Source organism: Eulemur rufifrons, chromosome 30 (assembly GCF_041146395.1).
Source record: "Eulemur rufifrons isolate Redbay chromosome 30, OSU_ERuf_1, whole genome shotgun sequence".
NCBI lineage: Eukaryota > Metazoa > Chordata > Mammalia > Primates > Lemuridae > Eulemur > Eulemur rufifrons.
The window spans coordinates 61756118-61774919 of NC_091012.1; the positions used below are offsets into that span (position 1 = coordinate 61756118).

An 18802-nucleotide genomic window follows, 5' to 3' on the forward strand; every position below is an offset into this window, starting at 1 on the left:
ATGGTGGTATGCCATATAAATAGGAAACATTATCATTACTACTTAATATGTAAAACTTTTAAAGCATTTGATACTTTGAAATTTAGAAAGCTAAAAATTAGCTTCTGTTTGTTTAAATGGTTTCTAAACCACATATAGCAAACTAACTCAGGACAATACCTAGAGCAGAGTCTGGCCAAACAATTAGTTAAATAAATTAGGATTCCCACCTAAGATAACTCAGAGTTTGAGAAAAGAAATTTTATGTGTGTGTGTTTGATATAGAAGGACCAGTAACAAGAACTCTCAGAAAAATATTTCATTGGAATATGACGTTTCAGTCTGAGTCAGCAGCAAGGAAGACTTTGGATCATGTCATAGCAAAACTTCTAAGATTTTAAATTTCTAAAGGTAACATTTTAATGAGTTATATGCCAAGTCAATTTTGTGTATGAAGTTCTCAGTCCATTATTTTTCAAACTACCTAACAAAGTTTAACTGAAAAACAAAACAAGAACCTAAAGTCTTATACATAAGTGGTAATTACTAAAGATACACTGATGAATTGACTAGTATATTTTAAATGCAGTTTCCACTTAAAGATGTAGTCTTCAACTGTTGCAAAGAAGACAACACTACAGAGACCAGGTTCCAACACCTAGGCAATTTAGAGTACATTTGGTAAGTAAGAAGTTGTTAAATCGGTTTTAAAGTAATGTGGCTACTCTTCTTTTTCTTCTATGAATATATTATAGTGTCTCAGAAGAAAGAAATCTCCTTGCTAACAATATAGTCTAGCAGTGATCAAGCAGCAGAAATATGTGCAGGTGGGGCTCAAAATTATTTCAAAGTATTCCCTAGTCTTCTCTTTATCTTAGTGATAGTTAAATAGCATGCACTGTCTTACTCTTTTTGATGATATCCATTTAGGAAGAACACAAGAAGCAGTTACTAGGGGTTGATGGAGTTTTTGAGGTAACAGAAGAAACAAGAAAGTGGATGTAGGGCCCAATTTGCTATGAATAAGAGTCTCCTAAAATGGCAGAAGTAGTTTTGCTCTATTGTTTATCATATTTATAACTAGAATAAAAAGGCCATATCATAAACATCAAGCCATACAACAGCATTTGTGGAAAGATGATTCACTAGTAGAATAGATACTTAATGAGCACTGGGGAACCTTAAGTCAGAGTCCCAGCTATGCCAATAACTAACAGTATTACCTTGAGCAAGCTTTTTAACCTCTTTGGGCCTCAGTTTTCTCAACTAGGCCTCCATCCTCAGGTTCTATTTTTGGCCTGCCAAGCCCAGGTACAGCAAGAATCATGGTAATATCAGTTTAGGGAGAGTCTCTCTACCCTTGATATCTGATCAGGTTCTCCATCTCCCACAACTGATGTCAATGTCTTTGGTCCATCTTTACCAAAAATCCTATTAGGCCAGTTTAACAAGAACCCTCCTACCCTTGATGCCTCCTCTTAGTAATTTTACATCACTGACCTTCTCATTCTGCTCCTTGGCTATAAAGGAAACAATCAACAAAGTGAAGAGACAACCCACAGAATGGGAGAAAATATTTGCGAACTACTTGTCTGACAAAGGATTAATAACTAGAATATATAAGGAGCTCCAACAACATGATAGGAAAAAAATCAAATAATCTGATTAAAAATGGGCAAAGGATCTGAACAGACACTTTTCAAGAGAAGACATACAAATGGCGAACAGGTATATGAAAAATGCTCAACATCATTAGTCATCAGAGAAATGCAAACCAAAACTACAATGAGATATCATCTCACCCCAGTTAAAATGGCTTTTATCAAAAAGACAGGCAATAATGAATGCTGATGAGGATGTGGACAAAGGGGAACCCCTTTACACTGTTGGTGGGAATGTAATTAGTGCAAATATTATGGAGAACAGTATGGAGGTTCTTCAAAAAACTAAAAATAGAACTACTGTATGATCCAGCAATCCCAATGATGGCTATATATCCAAAGGATGAGAATTTAGTATATTGAAAAGATCTCTGCACTCCCATGTTTACTGCAGCACTATTCACAATAGCCAAGACATGGAATCAACCGAAGTGTCCACCAAGAGATGAATGCATAAAGAAATTGTGGTACATATACACAGTGGAATATTATATAGTCACAAAAAAGAATGAAGTCCTGCCATTTACAACATGGATGGAAGTGGAGAACATTATGCTAAGTGAAATAAGCCAAGCACAGAAAGACAAATCTCACATGTTCTTACTCATATGTGGGAGATAAATATTAAAAACAATTGATCTCATGGAGACAAAGAGTAGAATGATGGTTACCAGAGGCTGGGACGGGTAGTGGGGAGGGGAATATGAAGTGGGGATGCTTAATGAGTGTAAAAGTATGGTTAGATAGAATGAATAATAATTTGATAGCACAACAAAGTGACTATAATCAATGATAAGTTAGGGGATACTTTAAAATAACTAAAAGAGTGGAACTGGAATGTTCCTAACACAAAAAAATGTTAAATGCCTGAGGTGATGGATACCCCAATTACACTGACTTTATTAATTCACATTGTATGCCTGCACCAAAACTTGCCTGTACCCTATAAAGATATACATTATGTACCTATAATAATTAAAAACAAAAAATTAGAAAAAAAGAATTACATATTTTCAGGATTGATAATACATACCATTGTTTTAAAAAAGTATCTTTTTGAAGAATAGTTCAATTTCATTTGCATTAACAGATGCAAACATAAGAAATACACTTCAAAGAAAAGGTAAAATATTATACCTTTTGGATACTATATATTTTCAACTAAAAACTAAACAGATACATGAATTTTGAAATGTTGAATTAGTTTTCCTAATTAGGTAATTTGGGATCATTCCAACATACAGAAACACTGGGTTCTACAAGTTCCTGACAACTTAGAGAGATAGGCCAACATTTAAGAATTGAATTGGCATATATACTCTTAAAATATATCCAAATACTTGGAAACATTAGGTATAGGTGCATATATATACACATATACATATATAGACATATATGTATATATACACCTACACATATAAATATATACATATAAAATATATAAGAAAAGTTTCAAACTTCATGCAGTTACTACTTTGGAGTTAAGGAGCTAACCTGTAGGACCTGGATAGGGATCAAAGTTCACCAAGGCCCAATGCCATCATTAACAAAAAGAAAAAATATCAAAAATGTTAGAAATATCAAGAAACTAAAGCATTACACTAAATACTTCCAAGTTAAAATTTAATTAAATAAAAGAATACTCTGAAAGTTCATATTCATGCATCTGTATATAAACCAAATTATCATCACTTAGCATCAACACTAAATAGAAAACAGCATATGTGATATATTTTGAAAGACCAAAAGTCATTTTTATAATAATTATTACTATGAGCTCATATTAAGAAAATCAATTCTAAGAGTAATTGGGTTTAGAATTCCATTTTAATTTGCAATTTATGAACAAATTGAGAAGTCACAAACACTCATCAGGTGTGTGCCCTTCTCCTGACTTTTCTTGTTATTATTTCTTTAAAAATAGTAATTTTAAATCACCTTTGTGACTAATGGCCTTATGTTGACTTATTTCAAAGTAATGTTCAACAGTGAGCTCCATTACTATTAAGAATGAATAATCACAGTGTTGATTAGAATATAAAAAGGATAATAGTTTGGTTTATTTGAATTATTGCATGCAAAACCAAGCAAGATTCTTGCTTCAATTCTTTATATTACATGCAAGAAAGTTAAGATGGCTGAGGAGATTTTCACTGGTTTTCTTCAATAATAAGCCAAAGTAAAACCTTAAATAATACCTTTCACAGACAGCAAAGTCAGAGCAGATAAAATCTGATTTTGCAAATGATCCTCTGAACACAGTATGTGATCCCATTTAATTTATGCTTTTAGAGCATGTCTTATTAAAATTAATTTTAATCACTTTATATTTTAATATAATTTAAATGAATTTTTTCATTTTAAAATGCTTTTTAAAATAAGTTAGAGACTTTCAAAGGATAAAAGGACTGTTGCTTTGTTTCTTTAATCTTAGAGTTCTCTGATTTTTTCTTAAATCAATGAAGGCCAAGTTTGCAATTACCAGAAATACAAAAATTGAGTATCAAGTCTCAAAAATCTGTTAATAACCTATGACCAGTGATTAGGCTCAGCAACATTAATCCAGAATGAAAATGAGCATTTCCAAAATTAGTAAAATGAAATGACACAGCACAGACACAAAATGAAAAGGTGAACATCGGATGCAAAATTGACACTACTAGAGCAGTGAACATAAGACAAATGAGGAATAGATATGTGGTTGGTATGAAGAGATCACTAGTCAATTTGATCATGCTGTGATGTTGAAGATAAATTTGATTGCCTAATTTCTATGGAAAATAAAAATTTTTATTGTGCCTGGTGACATTTGCTGATCATATAACAGAACCATAGCAAAACGTTTGGTGTGTACCACAAGCATCTATTGGTGATCACTAAAATGATTTCTGTGATAACATGCTGAGAAGCTCACATTTAAAAATGCAGATGACCATTTTGCTGCCAGGTTATCAGTTTAGCTTTACCTTTAATAATAAGACTAATAAAACCACTATTTCTTTTTTTCCTGCCAAGTTGTTTTGTTAAATAAATGATGAAATGCATTACCAAAAAGAATTATTAGATGTCACAGAAATGGATGAAGTTCGGTGTAAACCAAGTTATTTACTTGTAAGGAGTTCTTAAATTATAAATTCTAAAGTCTTAAAGACTGAATAACCTGCTAGCAAAATGAAATAAATGGACTAATAAGTAGACCATTCCCCTACTACTCGTGGACATACCTGGTCTCCCAGGAGGACCTTGGGGCCCAGGGTTGCCTTTAGGTCCTTCCAGAGCTGGACCCGGAGAACCAGGAGGGCCTGGGGGACCCTGCACCCCAGGGAAACCAGGAAAGCCTGATTCACCCTTTGGACCTGGAAGGCCAGGGTTTCCTGGAATGCCGGGTAATCCTCCATCGCCCTTTTGGCCTATGAAAGTAAAGTGACATTAAAGAACACAGTAAATAATAATGAGTTATAAGTTTGACTATAAGGCTAAAGCTATTCATATTTATTAGAGCAATTAATGAAATTCACAAGAGTCATTCCTATCTTCCACCCAATCCCAAACCCACCCACAAAACAAACCGTAAACCATTCTTCCTATTAAATATATATGTATCTGTTATCAGAAGTATTTGAGTATGCATAGAAATGTAGGAACAATAAAAGCTTTCATCCTGAAAGGTATCCTTTGTATTAAGATATAGAGCAATGATCACATGACCAGTAGTTGTGAGAAAAAAAGAAGAAAAAATATGTATAAATATCTTCAAGAATAGATTCAAGATGGCTGGAGGAAATTCCTAAAACAAATGTTCTGAGACTGATTTTGAGACTAATGGAGGATATGGATTTCAATGGTTGCTATGTGTCCCTGAAAACCATTTTATCCAAGATTTATAATCATAGTCTAGACAAACTGTTCTGAATATTTTTTCTATACCACTAACACTTTTAAGTGCAATATAATGGTGGCACAAAAAGCAATAATTTTCATGTTGGGATTATGGGAAGGATATCAGAATTTCTAGGAATGTGTGTGGTTTAAGAAAAGCCTCCATATAATAGCCAATGGTCATTTCAGAACACAAACATACATGTATGCATGCACATTCAGTCTCTCTATTTTAAACTATCTGGTGCTTACAATGAGAGGAAGCACAAGAGAGGGAAGATAGATGTGTGTGTACATATATCCACCCAAATATGTAAAACATATATTAAGATGAAGTTTTCAAAAAACATTTTTATTATTGACATATATTTCTACAGAGTTTCCTTATCTTACCTTGATATTGTTTCCACGGGGAGAAAACCATGGGTTTTTTTTTCTGGCTTAACACATTTTTTTAAAATTTAGTGAAATCTACTCTTCCTACAATTTTGCCTTCTTTCTTTATCATTTCCTCAGTATTTATTTAGGAAATTAATGAAGAGATATATATGTGTAGATTTCTTTACTGATGCATTTTTATATAACATAACTCCTTATACTGATTTGCCAAACAATAAATGGTTTAAAATGCAACTCTACCTTTGAGTACTCTGGGTTTGTATATGCATTTTTAACAGTAAATGGCAGAGATGAAAAAATAAATGTACTAGAGAATATTCTCATTTTATGAGTTGATTAAGCATGTTTTATTAAGGTTTACCAGAAAGTCCTGGTAGTCCAGGGGGTCCTGGGATTCCAAAGCCTGGTTGACCTATCAGAGTACAAAACAAAAAAATTTCAAATAGATAATAATAATGAAACAAGAACAAATTATTTTCAGATCATTGAGATTTTTATTAAGTGCAACAATGTATATGAAATATGTAGACCTATTTCCAACACAGAACTGCAACTTTTTTTTTTTTTTTGGAAACAGTCTCACTTTGTTGCCCCATGTACAGTACAGTGGCATCATCATAGCTCACTGCAGCCTCAAACTCCAGAGCTCAAGAGGTCCTCCTGCCTCAGTCTCCTGAGTAGCTGGGACTACAGGGGCCCACCACCACGTCCAGCTATTTTTTTCTATTTGTTGTAGAGACATGGTCTCTCTCTCTTGCTCAGGCTGGTCTTGAACTCTTGACCTCAAGCAATCCTCCTGCCTTGGCCTCCCAGAATGCTAGGATTACAGGCGTGAGCCACTGTGCCTGGCCCAATTCTCACATGAGAAAAATATATAAATATATATTCTATTTGTAATGAGTATTCAATATATCTTTATATGCTTACATGAAAATATATAAATGGAATATAGATTGCATAGTAAAACAAAAAAAATTGAAAAACCTGGGCAACTACTTGATATGAAAAATTAGACAAGAAAGGATATGAAGTTTTGCATAAGAGGGAGCCAACTTGATCAAGAAACATGAGCTAATACTCTCAGGATGAAGAGAAAGAAGGTAATTAAGTCACCATCAAATTGGTATTAATTGATCAACACTTATGTGCACATATAGTAGTAACATTCATCGGGGGTCGGGCAGATGGGAGTGGGGAGGAGGGGATGGGTATATTCACACCTAATGGGTGCAGTGTGCACCATCTGGGGGATGGACACACTTGAAGCTCTGACTCAGGTGGGGCAAGGGCAATATATGTAACCTAAACATTTTACCCCTGTAATATGCTGAAATAAAAAAAAATTAAAAAAGAAGGGAAAAAGTGTGGTGGGTTAGAAATTAAGAAAGAAGATATAATTTCATTGTGAGTAAAAAAAGGCAAGTTCAAGTAGACAAGGAGGAAATTAGAAAATTAGGAAAAATGAAAAAAATACAGCACCTGGTTCACCCTTCTGTCCAGCGGGTCCAGGAATACCATCTTGACCTGGTTTGCCTTTTTCACCTGGAGGCCCCGGTGGCCCAGGACGACCTCCACCACCTAAAGAATAGAGTACAACAGGTTACAACCAGCCTTCTAGCTCCCTTTTCCTTCCATATACCTTATTTTTTCCACACTAGCTTCAAATAGTTCTATACAAAAGAAACAAAGTGTTTTTGAGACACTCCTTTGAATCATGAAATCTTATGAAAATGAAGCATAAAAAATGAAGGAGGATAATAAGAATAAGAAATAGTCCGCTAAAAAATCTAAAACTTTTCAGTTTCTCACTTTAATATGGCTTTAGAATATCCAAGACAGTAAGATGAAAAGGGTAGAAGGGTGCATTTACTTTAGAAACAAACAGAATGACTACAACCTACCATTCTAAAAAAAATCAGAGCTTCTATCTTCTCTTACAGGATAGGATATTTGAATTAATTCTCTCCGGAAAAAGTGAGCCTTAAAAATAAGGTCGCATAATGATAATTTTAAGTACTTTTTATTAAGAGTTATTTTGTACCAAACACACAGTGTTAAGTGAATGATCACCATGTTTCCTTGTTTTTAAAATGTTCACAGCTGAACATGATTTGACTTTTCCAAATTGAGTATGATAAGCCTTAGTTTTACAGAACAGCAAACTCTTATTTATTATGCTTACCTACAGGACCCGGTTCTCCCGGAAGGCCAGGGTTCCCAGGAGGGCCATTAATGCCTTTTGGTCCAGGAGGGCCTGGGATTCCTAGAATAAAGAGTTCAATTTAAAAATAAAAGAAGTACTGCATTGCTTTAAGAGCTACAATTCAAACTTAAAGTTTATAGTGTTAGTAAAGAAACAGTGAAGAACAAAAAGAAACCCAAAAGATGCTGGTGTTTGCTAGCAATTTTTAAGAATATTTTTATGTTTTAAATTAATTTATCCAGAAGCCAGAATTATTGTATATTCACAAACATAAAATATTATATTACACTGGTAGAATTTGTAGGATTCCACTATATGGAGATACCATAATTTTATTTAATCTATTCATGTTGATGGACATTTGGATTGTTGTCAGGTTTTAAGTATTACGAATATTCATTCTCCTATCTATGGAAACCTGATTTATTTACAGCATTTAGCTATCATAAATAAAGCTGTTATGAATATTTCTTCACAGGTCTTTTTGTCGACATATGTCTTAATTTATCTTGGGTAAATATCGAGGAGTAGAATTGCTGTCAGAGAGTAGGTGTATATTGTGTTTTATGTAAAAAAAAAAAAAAAAACAACTACCAAACCATTTTATACTCACAACAACATGTGTGAATTCCAGTTGTTCTCGATCTTTGCACAACCTATGTGATTATTTATATCAGTTGCCTTCATAATAGTCATTCTGGCAGGTATATAGAGCTACCTTATTGTGGTTTTAATTTGCATTTCTTTGATGGCTAATGACATTGACCTCCTTTTCATCTGATTATTGGCCATCTGTATATCTTTTGTGAAATATATGTTCAAAGTTTTCTCCATTTTTCAAAACTGGATTGTATATCTTGTTATTATTAAGTTGCAGAAGTTTATTTTATATATTCCAGATATCATCTCAGATATATATTTTGAAAATATTTTCTCCTAGTTTGTGGCTTTCCTACTCATTTTCCTAGTGGTGTCTTTTGATGAACAGAAGTTTTAAATTTTGATTAAGTCTAATCTATCATTTTTTTCTTTTACAGTTACTGCTTTTTGTGGCCTAAGAAATCGTTGCCTACTCCAAGTCATGAAAATATTAACCTATGTTTTCCTCTAAAAACATTATGGTTTTAGCTTTTAGGTTTGGACTAAGATCTAATTAAAATAATTTTTTTCTATATGATGTAATGTATCACCTGTGTTTCATTTTTTCCCCATATGAACATCTAGATGTTTTAGGGCCACTTGCTGAAAAGACTTTGTTTTCTCTATTGGATTTCTTTGGTATCTTTACCCAAAGTCAATTCACTGCATAATATGAGTTTCTTTCTATGCTCCATATTCTATTTGTCAATTCTTATGCAAGTACCACACTGTCTTAATTACTGTACATCTTAAAATCAGGTAGTACAAGTCCTCCAACAATGTTTTACTTTTTCACTATCATTTTGGATATTCTATGTCCCTTCCATTTCCATATACATTTTAGAATCTGTTTGTCAATTCTTACCAAAAAAAGCCTGTTGTGTTATTAATTGGAATCACTTTGAATCTATGATTGCTTTAGAGACAACTGGCATCTTCATAAGTTTGATCTTCTAGTCCTTAAATATGATCTATTCTTTTCATTTATTTTGGTATTTAAAAGTTTCTCATAGTGGGTTTTATAGTTTTCAGTGGACACACCTTGCAAATATTTTGTTAAATTTATCCCTAAACAGGGAGGTCTGCCAAGATGGAGCAAGCCCATTACAGCCTCTTCTGCTCACTGATTATAATTAAAAACTGGACAGAATACAAAAAGCAACTATTCTAGGACTCTAAAAGTAAACAGTAACAGGCATATTTGGGAGGGAAGTAAAAACCTGAAGAATGACCAGAAGAGCAGTGCATTAGTTTTCTATTGCTAGGTAATGAATTACCCCAAACTTAATGACTTTAAAAATACCAATTTATCATCTCACAATTTCTGTAGGTAACAGTCTGGGCACAGCTGAGCTGGGCTCTCTGCTTAGCCTCTCATAAAGCCCAAATCAAGGTGTTGGTCTAGCTAAGCTCTTAAGTCGAGGCTATGGGGAAAGGTACACTTCCAAGCTCATTCAGGTTGGCCAAATTTAGTTCCCTGGGGAAACAAAACTGAGGTCCCTGTTTCCTTGCTAACTGGCTGCCTGAAACCATTCTCAGGTCCTGCAGACCACTCACATTTCCATTCCGTGGGCCATCTCCATAGGAGCAATGGAGATCCTTTCTTATGTGGGAATCTCTCTCATGCTTTGAATCTCTCTCACGTCCTCTTCTGCTACCACTTGGAGAAAACTCCCTGCTTTTAAAGAGCTCATGTGATTAGACTAGGGTCACCCAGAATATCTCCATATCTTAAGTTCAACTGATTTGGGAGCTTAATCCTATCTGCAAAAACCTTCCACAGCAGTACCTAGATTAGTCTTTGACAGAATAACTAGGGGCCAGGAATTTGGGTGGGGGATCTTAGAATTTTGTCTACTATATAACTCAATAAAAAATGAAAGCACAATAAAAACATTTTCTAATGAATGACAGCTAAGAGAATTTGCTGTCACTATAAGAGACTTCACTATAAGAAATGCTAAATGAAAATTTTCAAAGGAAATGACCTCAGAAGAGCCACACATTAAGAGTAAAGCTCATACGCTAGATCTAATGGATACATCTAAGACTAAGGCCAATGGAAATAGCCCTGCTCTAACAAAACCTAAAACTCCATCACTGCAAGCAAGATCAAGTTGATTCTCAGGTAATTGAACTGCTTACTAGAAAAATATTCAGCACTCTTTAAGAAATTTAATAGAATCCAGAATCTCTATATCATACTATCCATAGCATTCAGTATATAAAAGAGACCAGATGTGAAAAAATTTGAAAATGTGACTCTTATCCAGAAGGAAAAAACTCTCAATAGAAAAAGACTCATGGATATCTAGAAGGTTGGAATTGACAGAAAAGACCTTTAAACGAGCCATAAGAAATATTTTAAAGAATCTATAGGCAAAGATATGTATAATGTGTGAAAAAATCGGGAATATCTGGAGAAATATGGTAACTCTAAAAATAACCTAATATTGTGGAGGAGATTAACAGAATATTGAACACAACAGAAAAAAAAATCAGCAAACTTGAAGGTAGGGAATAATTAATAATTATAATAATAATAATTTAATTTGGAATAATCCAAATTAAAGCACAAAGAGAATAAAGATAGAAAAAGTATAGCCAGAGCCTCAGTGACCTGTGAGACAGTATCAAGTGATCTAACATGCATGTAATTGCATTCCCAAAGAAAGAGAAGAAAATGTGATGGAAGAAATAGTTATGCATTGCTTAACAAAGGGGATACGTTCTAAGAAAACAAGTCAGGCAATTTTGTCATTATGTGTACATCATAGCGTGTACTTAAACAAACCTAGATGGTATAGCCTACTATACACCTAGGCTATATGGTATAGCCTATTGCTCCTAGGCTACAAATCTGTACAGCATTTTATTATACTAAATTCTGTAGACAATTGTAACACAGTGGTAAGTATTTATGTATATAAACATATCTAAACATAGAAAAGGTACAGTAAAAATATTGCAAGATAAGAAAAATGGTACATCTGTATAGGGCACTTACCATGAATGGAGCTTAAAGGACTGGAAATCACTCTAGGTGAGTCAGTGAATGAGTGGTGAGTGAATGTGAAGGCCTAGGACATTACTGTACACTACTATAGACTTCATAAACCCTGTACACTTAGGCTATGCTAAATTTATAAAAAACTTTCTTCAATAATAAATTAATCTTAGCTTGGTGTAACTTTTTTACTTTATAAACTTGTTACTTTTTAAACTTCCTGACTCGTGTGTTAACACTTAGCTTAAAACACAAACACATTGTACAGATATACAAAAATATTTTCTTTCTTTATATCCTTATTCTATAAGCTTTTTTCTACTTTAAATTAAAAAATTTTCTTGCACTTTAAACTTTCTGTTAAAAAGTAAGACACAAACACACATATTAGCCTAGGCCTACACAGGTTCAGGATCATCAATGTCACTGTCTTCCACCTCTATGTCTTGTCCTACTGGAAGGTCTTCAGGGGCAGTAACACCCACGAAACTGTCATCTCCTATGATAACAATGTCTTCTTCTGGAATACCTCTTGAAGCATCTGCCTGAGGCTGTTTTACAGTTAACTTACTTTTTTATAAGTAGAAGTTGTACACTCTAAAATATATAGCAAAAAAATTATATAGTAAATGCATAAACCAGTAACATAGTCATTTATTATCATTATCAAGTATTACGTACTATACATAATTGTGTGAACTATACTTTTACACAACTAGCAATGCAGTAGTTTTGTTTATACCAGCATCACCATAAATGTGAGGAATTGTACTATAATGTTGCTACAGCTATGACTTCACTAGGTGATGAAAAGCCCCAAAGTATTTGTAAATTGAGCAATACAATTCTAAATAAACTATGGATTAAAACAGAAATCAACAGGAAAATTAGAAAATATTTTAAACTGAATGATAAAGAAAGCACAAAAAAAAAAAATTTGGCTTAAACACTCCTTAGATGGAAACTTAAAGTTTTAAATACATCTATTACAAAAGATAAACTTGAAAAAACTATGATCTAAGCTTCCAACTAAAGAAGGTAGAAAAAGAATAGCAAGATTAAATCCACAGAATGTAGAAGATAAGAAATAATAAAGATATAAGCAAAAACCAATGAAAGAGAATACAGAGTAAATCATATTCAAAAGTTAATTTTTAACAATGAATAAAACTTAATGAATGCTTAGCAAGATTTCTCAAGATAAAGAGAGAAACCAAAAATTACTTATGTCAAAATATTTTTAAATGTAGACCTCACTACATATCCTGCAGAAATTAGAAAGTCAAAATAAGGATAATTATCAACAACTTTCTGCCAATAAATTTGACAACTTAGATGAAATGGTCAATTTTTTTGAAAAACACAATTTATCAAAACTGACATGAAAATAAATAATCTGAATAGTTATATAACTGTTAAAGGCTCTGAATCTGTGATTTAAAATGTTTCCATAAAGAAAACTATAGGCCCAGATTCTTTCACTGGTGAATTCCATGAAACATTTAAAGAAAACATAGAGAAAGACAGAATATTTCTCAACTCATGAGGCCACCAAATCCCTACAGCAAAATGTTGACAAGGACTCTATGAGAAAGGAAAATAATAGGCCAATACCTCTCACGGTCATAGATAATTGCAAAAAAAAAAAAAAAAATAGCAAATCAAGTCCAGTAATAGTTAAAAATAATATATATAGCATGAACATCTTGGAGTTTATTCCAAGAATACGAAGTTGTTTTGACATAAAATACCAGTCAATGTGATTCACTACATCAACAGCATAAAGGAGAAAAAACCATGATCATCTCTGTAGATTCAGAAAAAGGATTTGATAAAACTCACACCCATTCTCGATAAAAAAAAACTCAGGGCCGGGCGCGGTGGCTCACGCCTGTAATCCTAGCACTCTGGGAGGCCGAGGTGGGCGGATCGTTTGAGCTCAGGAGTTCGAGACCAGCCTGAGCAAGAGCGAGACCCCACCTCTACTAAAAATAGAAAGAAATTATATGGACAGCTAAAAAATATATATAGAAAAAATTAGCCGGGCATGGTGGTGCATGCCTGTAGTCCCAGCTACTCGGGAGGCTGAGACAGGAGGATCACTTGAGCTCAGGAGTTTGAGGTTGCTGTGAGCTAGGCTGACGCCACGGCACTCACTCTAGCCTGGGCAACAGAGTGAGACTCTGTCTCAAAAAAAAAAAAAAAAAAAAAACTCAGTAGATTAAAAATAAAAAGGAATTTCCTTAATAAAATGTATGTATAAAAATTCTGGCACTAACATTACTTTAATGGTAAAATAATGAACACTTTGCCTCTGAGTTTAGGAAAAAGATAAGGATGTCAACTATAACTACTTCTATTAAACATTATACTAGAGGTCCTAGCTGGTACAATTAGACAAGTAAAAGAAATAAAAGGTATAAAGAACTGAAAAGAAGTAAAAATAATCTGAGATGATGTCAGTTTAAAAAACAAAAAAACTATAAACTCTTAGAATAAATAAGTGAAATCAACAATTTTCCTACATACAAGTTCAGTATTCCAAAATCAGTTATTTCTATATACTCCAACAAGCAACTGGAAAATGAACTGGGAAAAGCAGTACCATTTAAAATACGATCAGAAAGCATCAAATTTCCAGGGATAATTTTAAAGAAAGATGTTAAAGATCTATAAAATAAAAAGTTCAATGTATTGTTAAATTAAATACCTAAATAAATGGAAAGATAACATGTCCATTGGATCAGAAGATTGAATATTGTTAAAATACTAATTCTCCTCAAAGTTATCTAGAGATTTATTGCAATCCTAATCAAAATCTCTGTAGGTATTTTCTAATGGAAATTGATCAACTGATTTCCAAATTCATGCAAAAGACCTAGAATAGCCAAAGACAAGCATTGATAGAATGATTCCCAAATTCATGCAGAAGACCTAATAAAGCCAAAACAAGCTTTAAAAAACTGGAACAAAGTTGCATACTTATACTACCATATTTCAAGACTTAATACATATTTATAATAATTCAGACAGTATTGTATTAAAGCAAGAACAGATAATAAACCAATGAAACAGAATACAAAGTATAGAAATAGACCCCTACATATTGGTCATTTGGTTTTCTGACAATGGAGGGGCTGAAATTTATTGGGTAAACTTAGGTTCTTTTAAAAAAGTAGTGTGGATAGCAATTGGATAACTGTATGGAAAAAAATGAACCTTGACCCCTGCCTCACACTATAAAAATATTTTATTCAAGACAGATCATAAACCTAAATGTAAAAGTTTAAACACTAAAGGCTATAAAAAATTAGGAGAACAATTTCCATAATCTCAAGTAGGAAAATATTTACTGAATTGGATACAAAAAGCACTAACCATAAAAGAAAAGATTGATACACTGGATTTTATTAAAATTAAAATCTTTTGTTCATTACATGATGACATTAAGAGAGTGAAAGGCAAATCTGAGGTACGGAGAACATATTTGCAATACATGTATCTAACAAAGGATTCATGTCCAGAACATATAAAAAACTGTTCTGAATCAGTAAGAAAAAGGGCAAACAACCCAATAAAAAATGAACAAAAAACTTGAGAAGACACTAAAAAAGATGCCATCCAAATGGCCAGTAAGTATTAATATATGAAAAGGTATTTTAATATTGTTATTCATTAGAAAAATGTAAATTAAAACCTCAGTAAGATACTTCCACATACCCACCAAAATAGATTAAAAGACTGAAAATACTCAGTGACATTGAGGACATGGGCAAATGAACAAGTGAACATTTCATGCATTGTTGGTGGGACTGTAATTTATTAAACCACTTTGGAAAACTGTCTAGCACCATCTACTAAAGGTAAATGTATGCCTACTCTATGATTCAGTGTTTCTACTTCTAAGTGTTTGTCTAAGAGAAATCAGTGTATATGTTTCCCAAAAGACATGTAAAAGAATTTTAATCACATCTTTTTTCATAATAGTCCCAAACTAGAAACAACCCAAAAGTCCATCAACAGGAGAATGGGTAATTGGTTGTGGTACATTTTTTCAATGGAATATTACACAGCAATGATAAAGAACAAAGTACTGACACATGCCACAAAATAAATGAATCTTACAGACATAATGAGTGAAAAAAAAAACAGACACAAGGATCACTGTATAATTCCACTTACATGAATTTCAGTAACAGGCAAAACTAACTGATGGTGATAGAAATCATAGTAGTGGTTACATTGGTGTAGCAGGGGAGGGTTCCCTGTGAAGGGGCATGGGTAAACTTTATGGGATGAGGGAACTATTTAATATCTTGATATGTATGGTGGATTCATGGATATATACATAGGTATTAATAAAAAACCATATATAGTTTTGCACATTTAAGTGTACTTTACAATATGAATGCTATAAGTCAATAAAAAGGTTAAGAAAAAGATAACCAAAGATCCATTCATCTGTGCCACTGTGCAATTCAGAAGACAAAAATAAATAAATATAATCATAAACAAGCAGGTACTATAATAATCTAGTTTAGGCTACCCACTTGATTATAGTGCTAAGACCCTTTGCTTGAATGACTCAGTCTTTGCCATTTGAATGAACTGTATGATTTTTCTAGCAATAGCCACTAGCTGTGTGCCTGCGTACAACTTTCTAAGAGAATCAGCAGCAGGCTACAACTTGGAAGCGTATATTATCACCTACAAAAATAGTAAGGCTTCTTAATTGATTTGTGGCTAACAGTCAAAGATCGACATATGCTCCACCAAACAGTCTCTCTGTCCACAGGATATTGTCATGCTGAGTCAGTATTACTCATTTTCATTTTATACAGAAAGAAATTTGAGCAAAGAAAAGGTAAAGAGCTAGTTTGAGATTATGTTGTTAGTCAGTATCCGATTGGGAAACATAATGCAAGTCTGCCAAATAAGTTGCTCTGTGATACTGGCTAGCGTACATAAGGAAAGAAAGAAGAATTTAAAAATATGAATATTACCTGGGGATCCAGGAAGGCCTGGTTGTCCTTTTGCTCCAGGGGTCCCTGGCAATCCAGGCAGACCAGTATCTCCAGCAGAACCTTTCATACCAGGGTCTCCTGGGTATCCAGGCAGACCAGGTTCACCCTGAAAACATGAATAAAAAGATAAAACTGAAGTCTCCACATGAGTTAGATTTTATAAGAGCATAACATTATTTATAGAGCCTTTATAATACATCAGATACTCTGCTAAGTGCTTTACATAAATTGCTTCATTTAATCACAACAACAGCCCTGTGAGTTAGGCTTTATTATCTCCATTTACAAATGAGAAAACTGAATCTTAGAGAAGACAAGTGCCTAAGGTCTTTAGTAAGTGGCAGAATTGGGATCTAAACCAAAGTCTATCAGACTCAAGAGCTCATACTGTTTCCACAGTATATAGAAGCATCGTTCTCATTAATCCTTAACAACCCTATCTCATGGTATAGAGATGCAGCTTAGTAAGTGGTAGACTCTGGATTTGGATTCAAACAGTTTGACTTCAGAACCAGTGATTGTCATCCCTACTGTGCTACAATGCAATTCATTGCTTACAATAAGCATGTCCACCAAAAGCTACAGTAGCTTCGACTACAAAAGGTAAATTTCATTATAACATGAGGAAGTCTATCAATTCTTCAGTGGATATCTAAAATCTCACTTCTGTCATGAAGTCTTCCTGGACAAAGAAAGCTTATCCTAAGAGTTTAAGGTAGGTTCCTATTATGTCATGTTTATAATGGTTTCACATATGCAAGTCTTAACTCCTTAATTACATTGAGAGTTTCTTCAGGGTAAGAGACAATTCATATACATACAAAAATTTTTGTTCAATGAATATTTACATAATGTCTTCTTCTAATAGATCCTTAGAAGAATCCATACCTACTTTCACAATTAAAACAAGTTTTTCCCAATAACAACTAAAACATATACCATAACTCTAAAACAGTGTTCACTACGCTGCTCACGAGGATTGTGACCTCTCCAACAAAGTGCTAGCGTTTAACATCACCTACTGAATGCTTCCTTCCTCACTCAGTGCATATCCTTGTCTAGGTGAATAAGATCTTCTATCTGTGACTCATGTGTTTCTGTATTATGGTAATAGCTTTTTAAAATAATGCCTTTTCTTACTACCACCATGCTGTTTTGGTTACTATAGCCTTGTAATATAATTTGAAGTCAGGTAATGTGATGCCTCCAGCTTTGGACTTTTTGTTCAGGATTGCTTTGGATATTCAGGCTCTTTTTGATTCCATATGAATTTTAGGATTGTTTTCTCTAATTTTGTGAAAAATAACATTGGTATTTTGATAGAGAGTGAATCTATAGATTTCTTTGGGCAATATAGTCCTTTTAATGATGCTAATTCTTCTGATCTATGAGCAAGGGATGTTTTTCCATTTGTTTGTGTCAGCTACAATTTCTTTCACCAGTGTTTTGTAGTTTTCCTTGTGGACATATTTCACCTCCTTGGTTAAATTTATTTCTAGGTTTTTTTAGTAGCTATTGTAAATGAGATTGCTTTCTTGACTTCTTTTTCACTTAGATTATTATTGGTATATAGAAACACTACTGATTTTTGTACGTTGATTTTGTATCCTGCATATATCAATGGAACAGAATAGAGAAACAAGAAATAAAGTCACATATTTATAGCCAACTGATCTTTGACAAAGCCAGCAAGAACATATATTGGGGAAAGGACACTATCTTCAATAAATGGTGTGGGAAAATTGGATTGCCATATGCAGAAGAATAAAATTGGACCCCTATCTCTCACCATATACAAAAATCAACTCAAGATGGATTAAAGACTTACGTATAAGACCAGAAAATATAAAAATAGTGGAAGAAAACCTAGGGAAAACTCTTCTTGACATTGGTCTAGGCAAAGAATTTATGACTAAGACCTCAAAAGCACAGGCAACAAAAACAAAAGTAGACAAATGGAAATTAATTAAACTAAAAAGCTTCTGCACAGTAAAAGAAATAATCAACAGAG

At 33.4% G+C, this 18802-nt stretch overlaps 1 protein-coding gene across 2 annotated transcripts in view; it reads right to left on the minus strand.

Moving 5' to 3' along the window:
• COL4A5 (collagen type IV alpha 5 chain) overlaps nucleotides 1-18802 on the minus strand; it is a 229544-nt gene that overhangs the window by 20385 nt on the left and 190357 nt on the right. The window contains exons 37-42 of one of the 2 annotated variants that reach the window (XM_069464363.1): nucleotides 16771-16897; nucleotides 8101-8181; nucleotides 7398-7496; nucleotides 6280-6330; nucleotides 4865-5050; nucleotides 3135-3143 (exon numbers count right to left, since the gene is read on the minus strand). In XM_069464363.1, coding sequence (XP_069320464.1) covers nucleotides 3135-3143; nucleotides 4865-5050; nucleotides 6280-6330; nucleotides 7398-7496; nucleotides 8101-8181; nucleotides 16771-16897 — 553 coding nt within the window. The remainder of the gene's footprint in view (nucleotides 1-3134; nucleotides 3144-4864; nucleotides 5051-6279; nucleotides 6331-7397; nucleotides 7497-8100; nucleotides 8182-16770; nucleotides 16898-18802) is intronic. The other variant, XM_069464364.1, reaches the window with a different exon arrangement.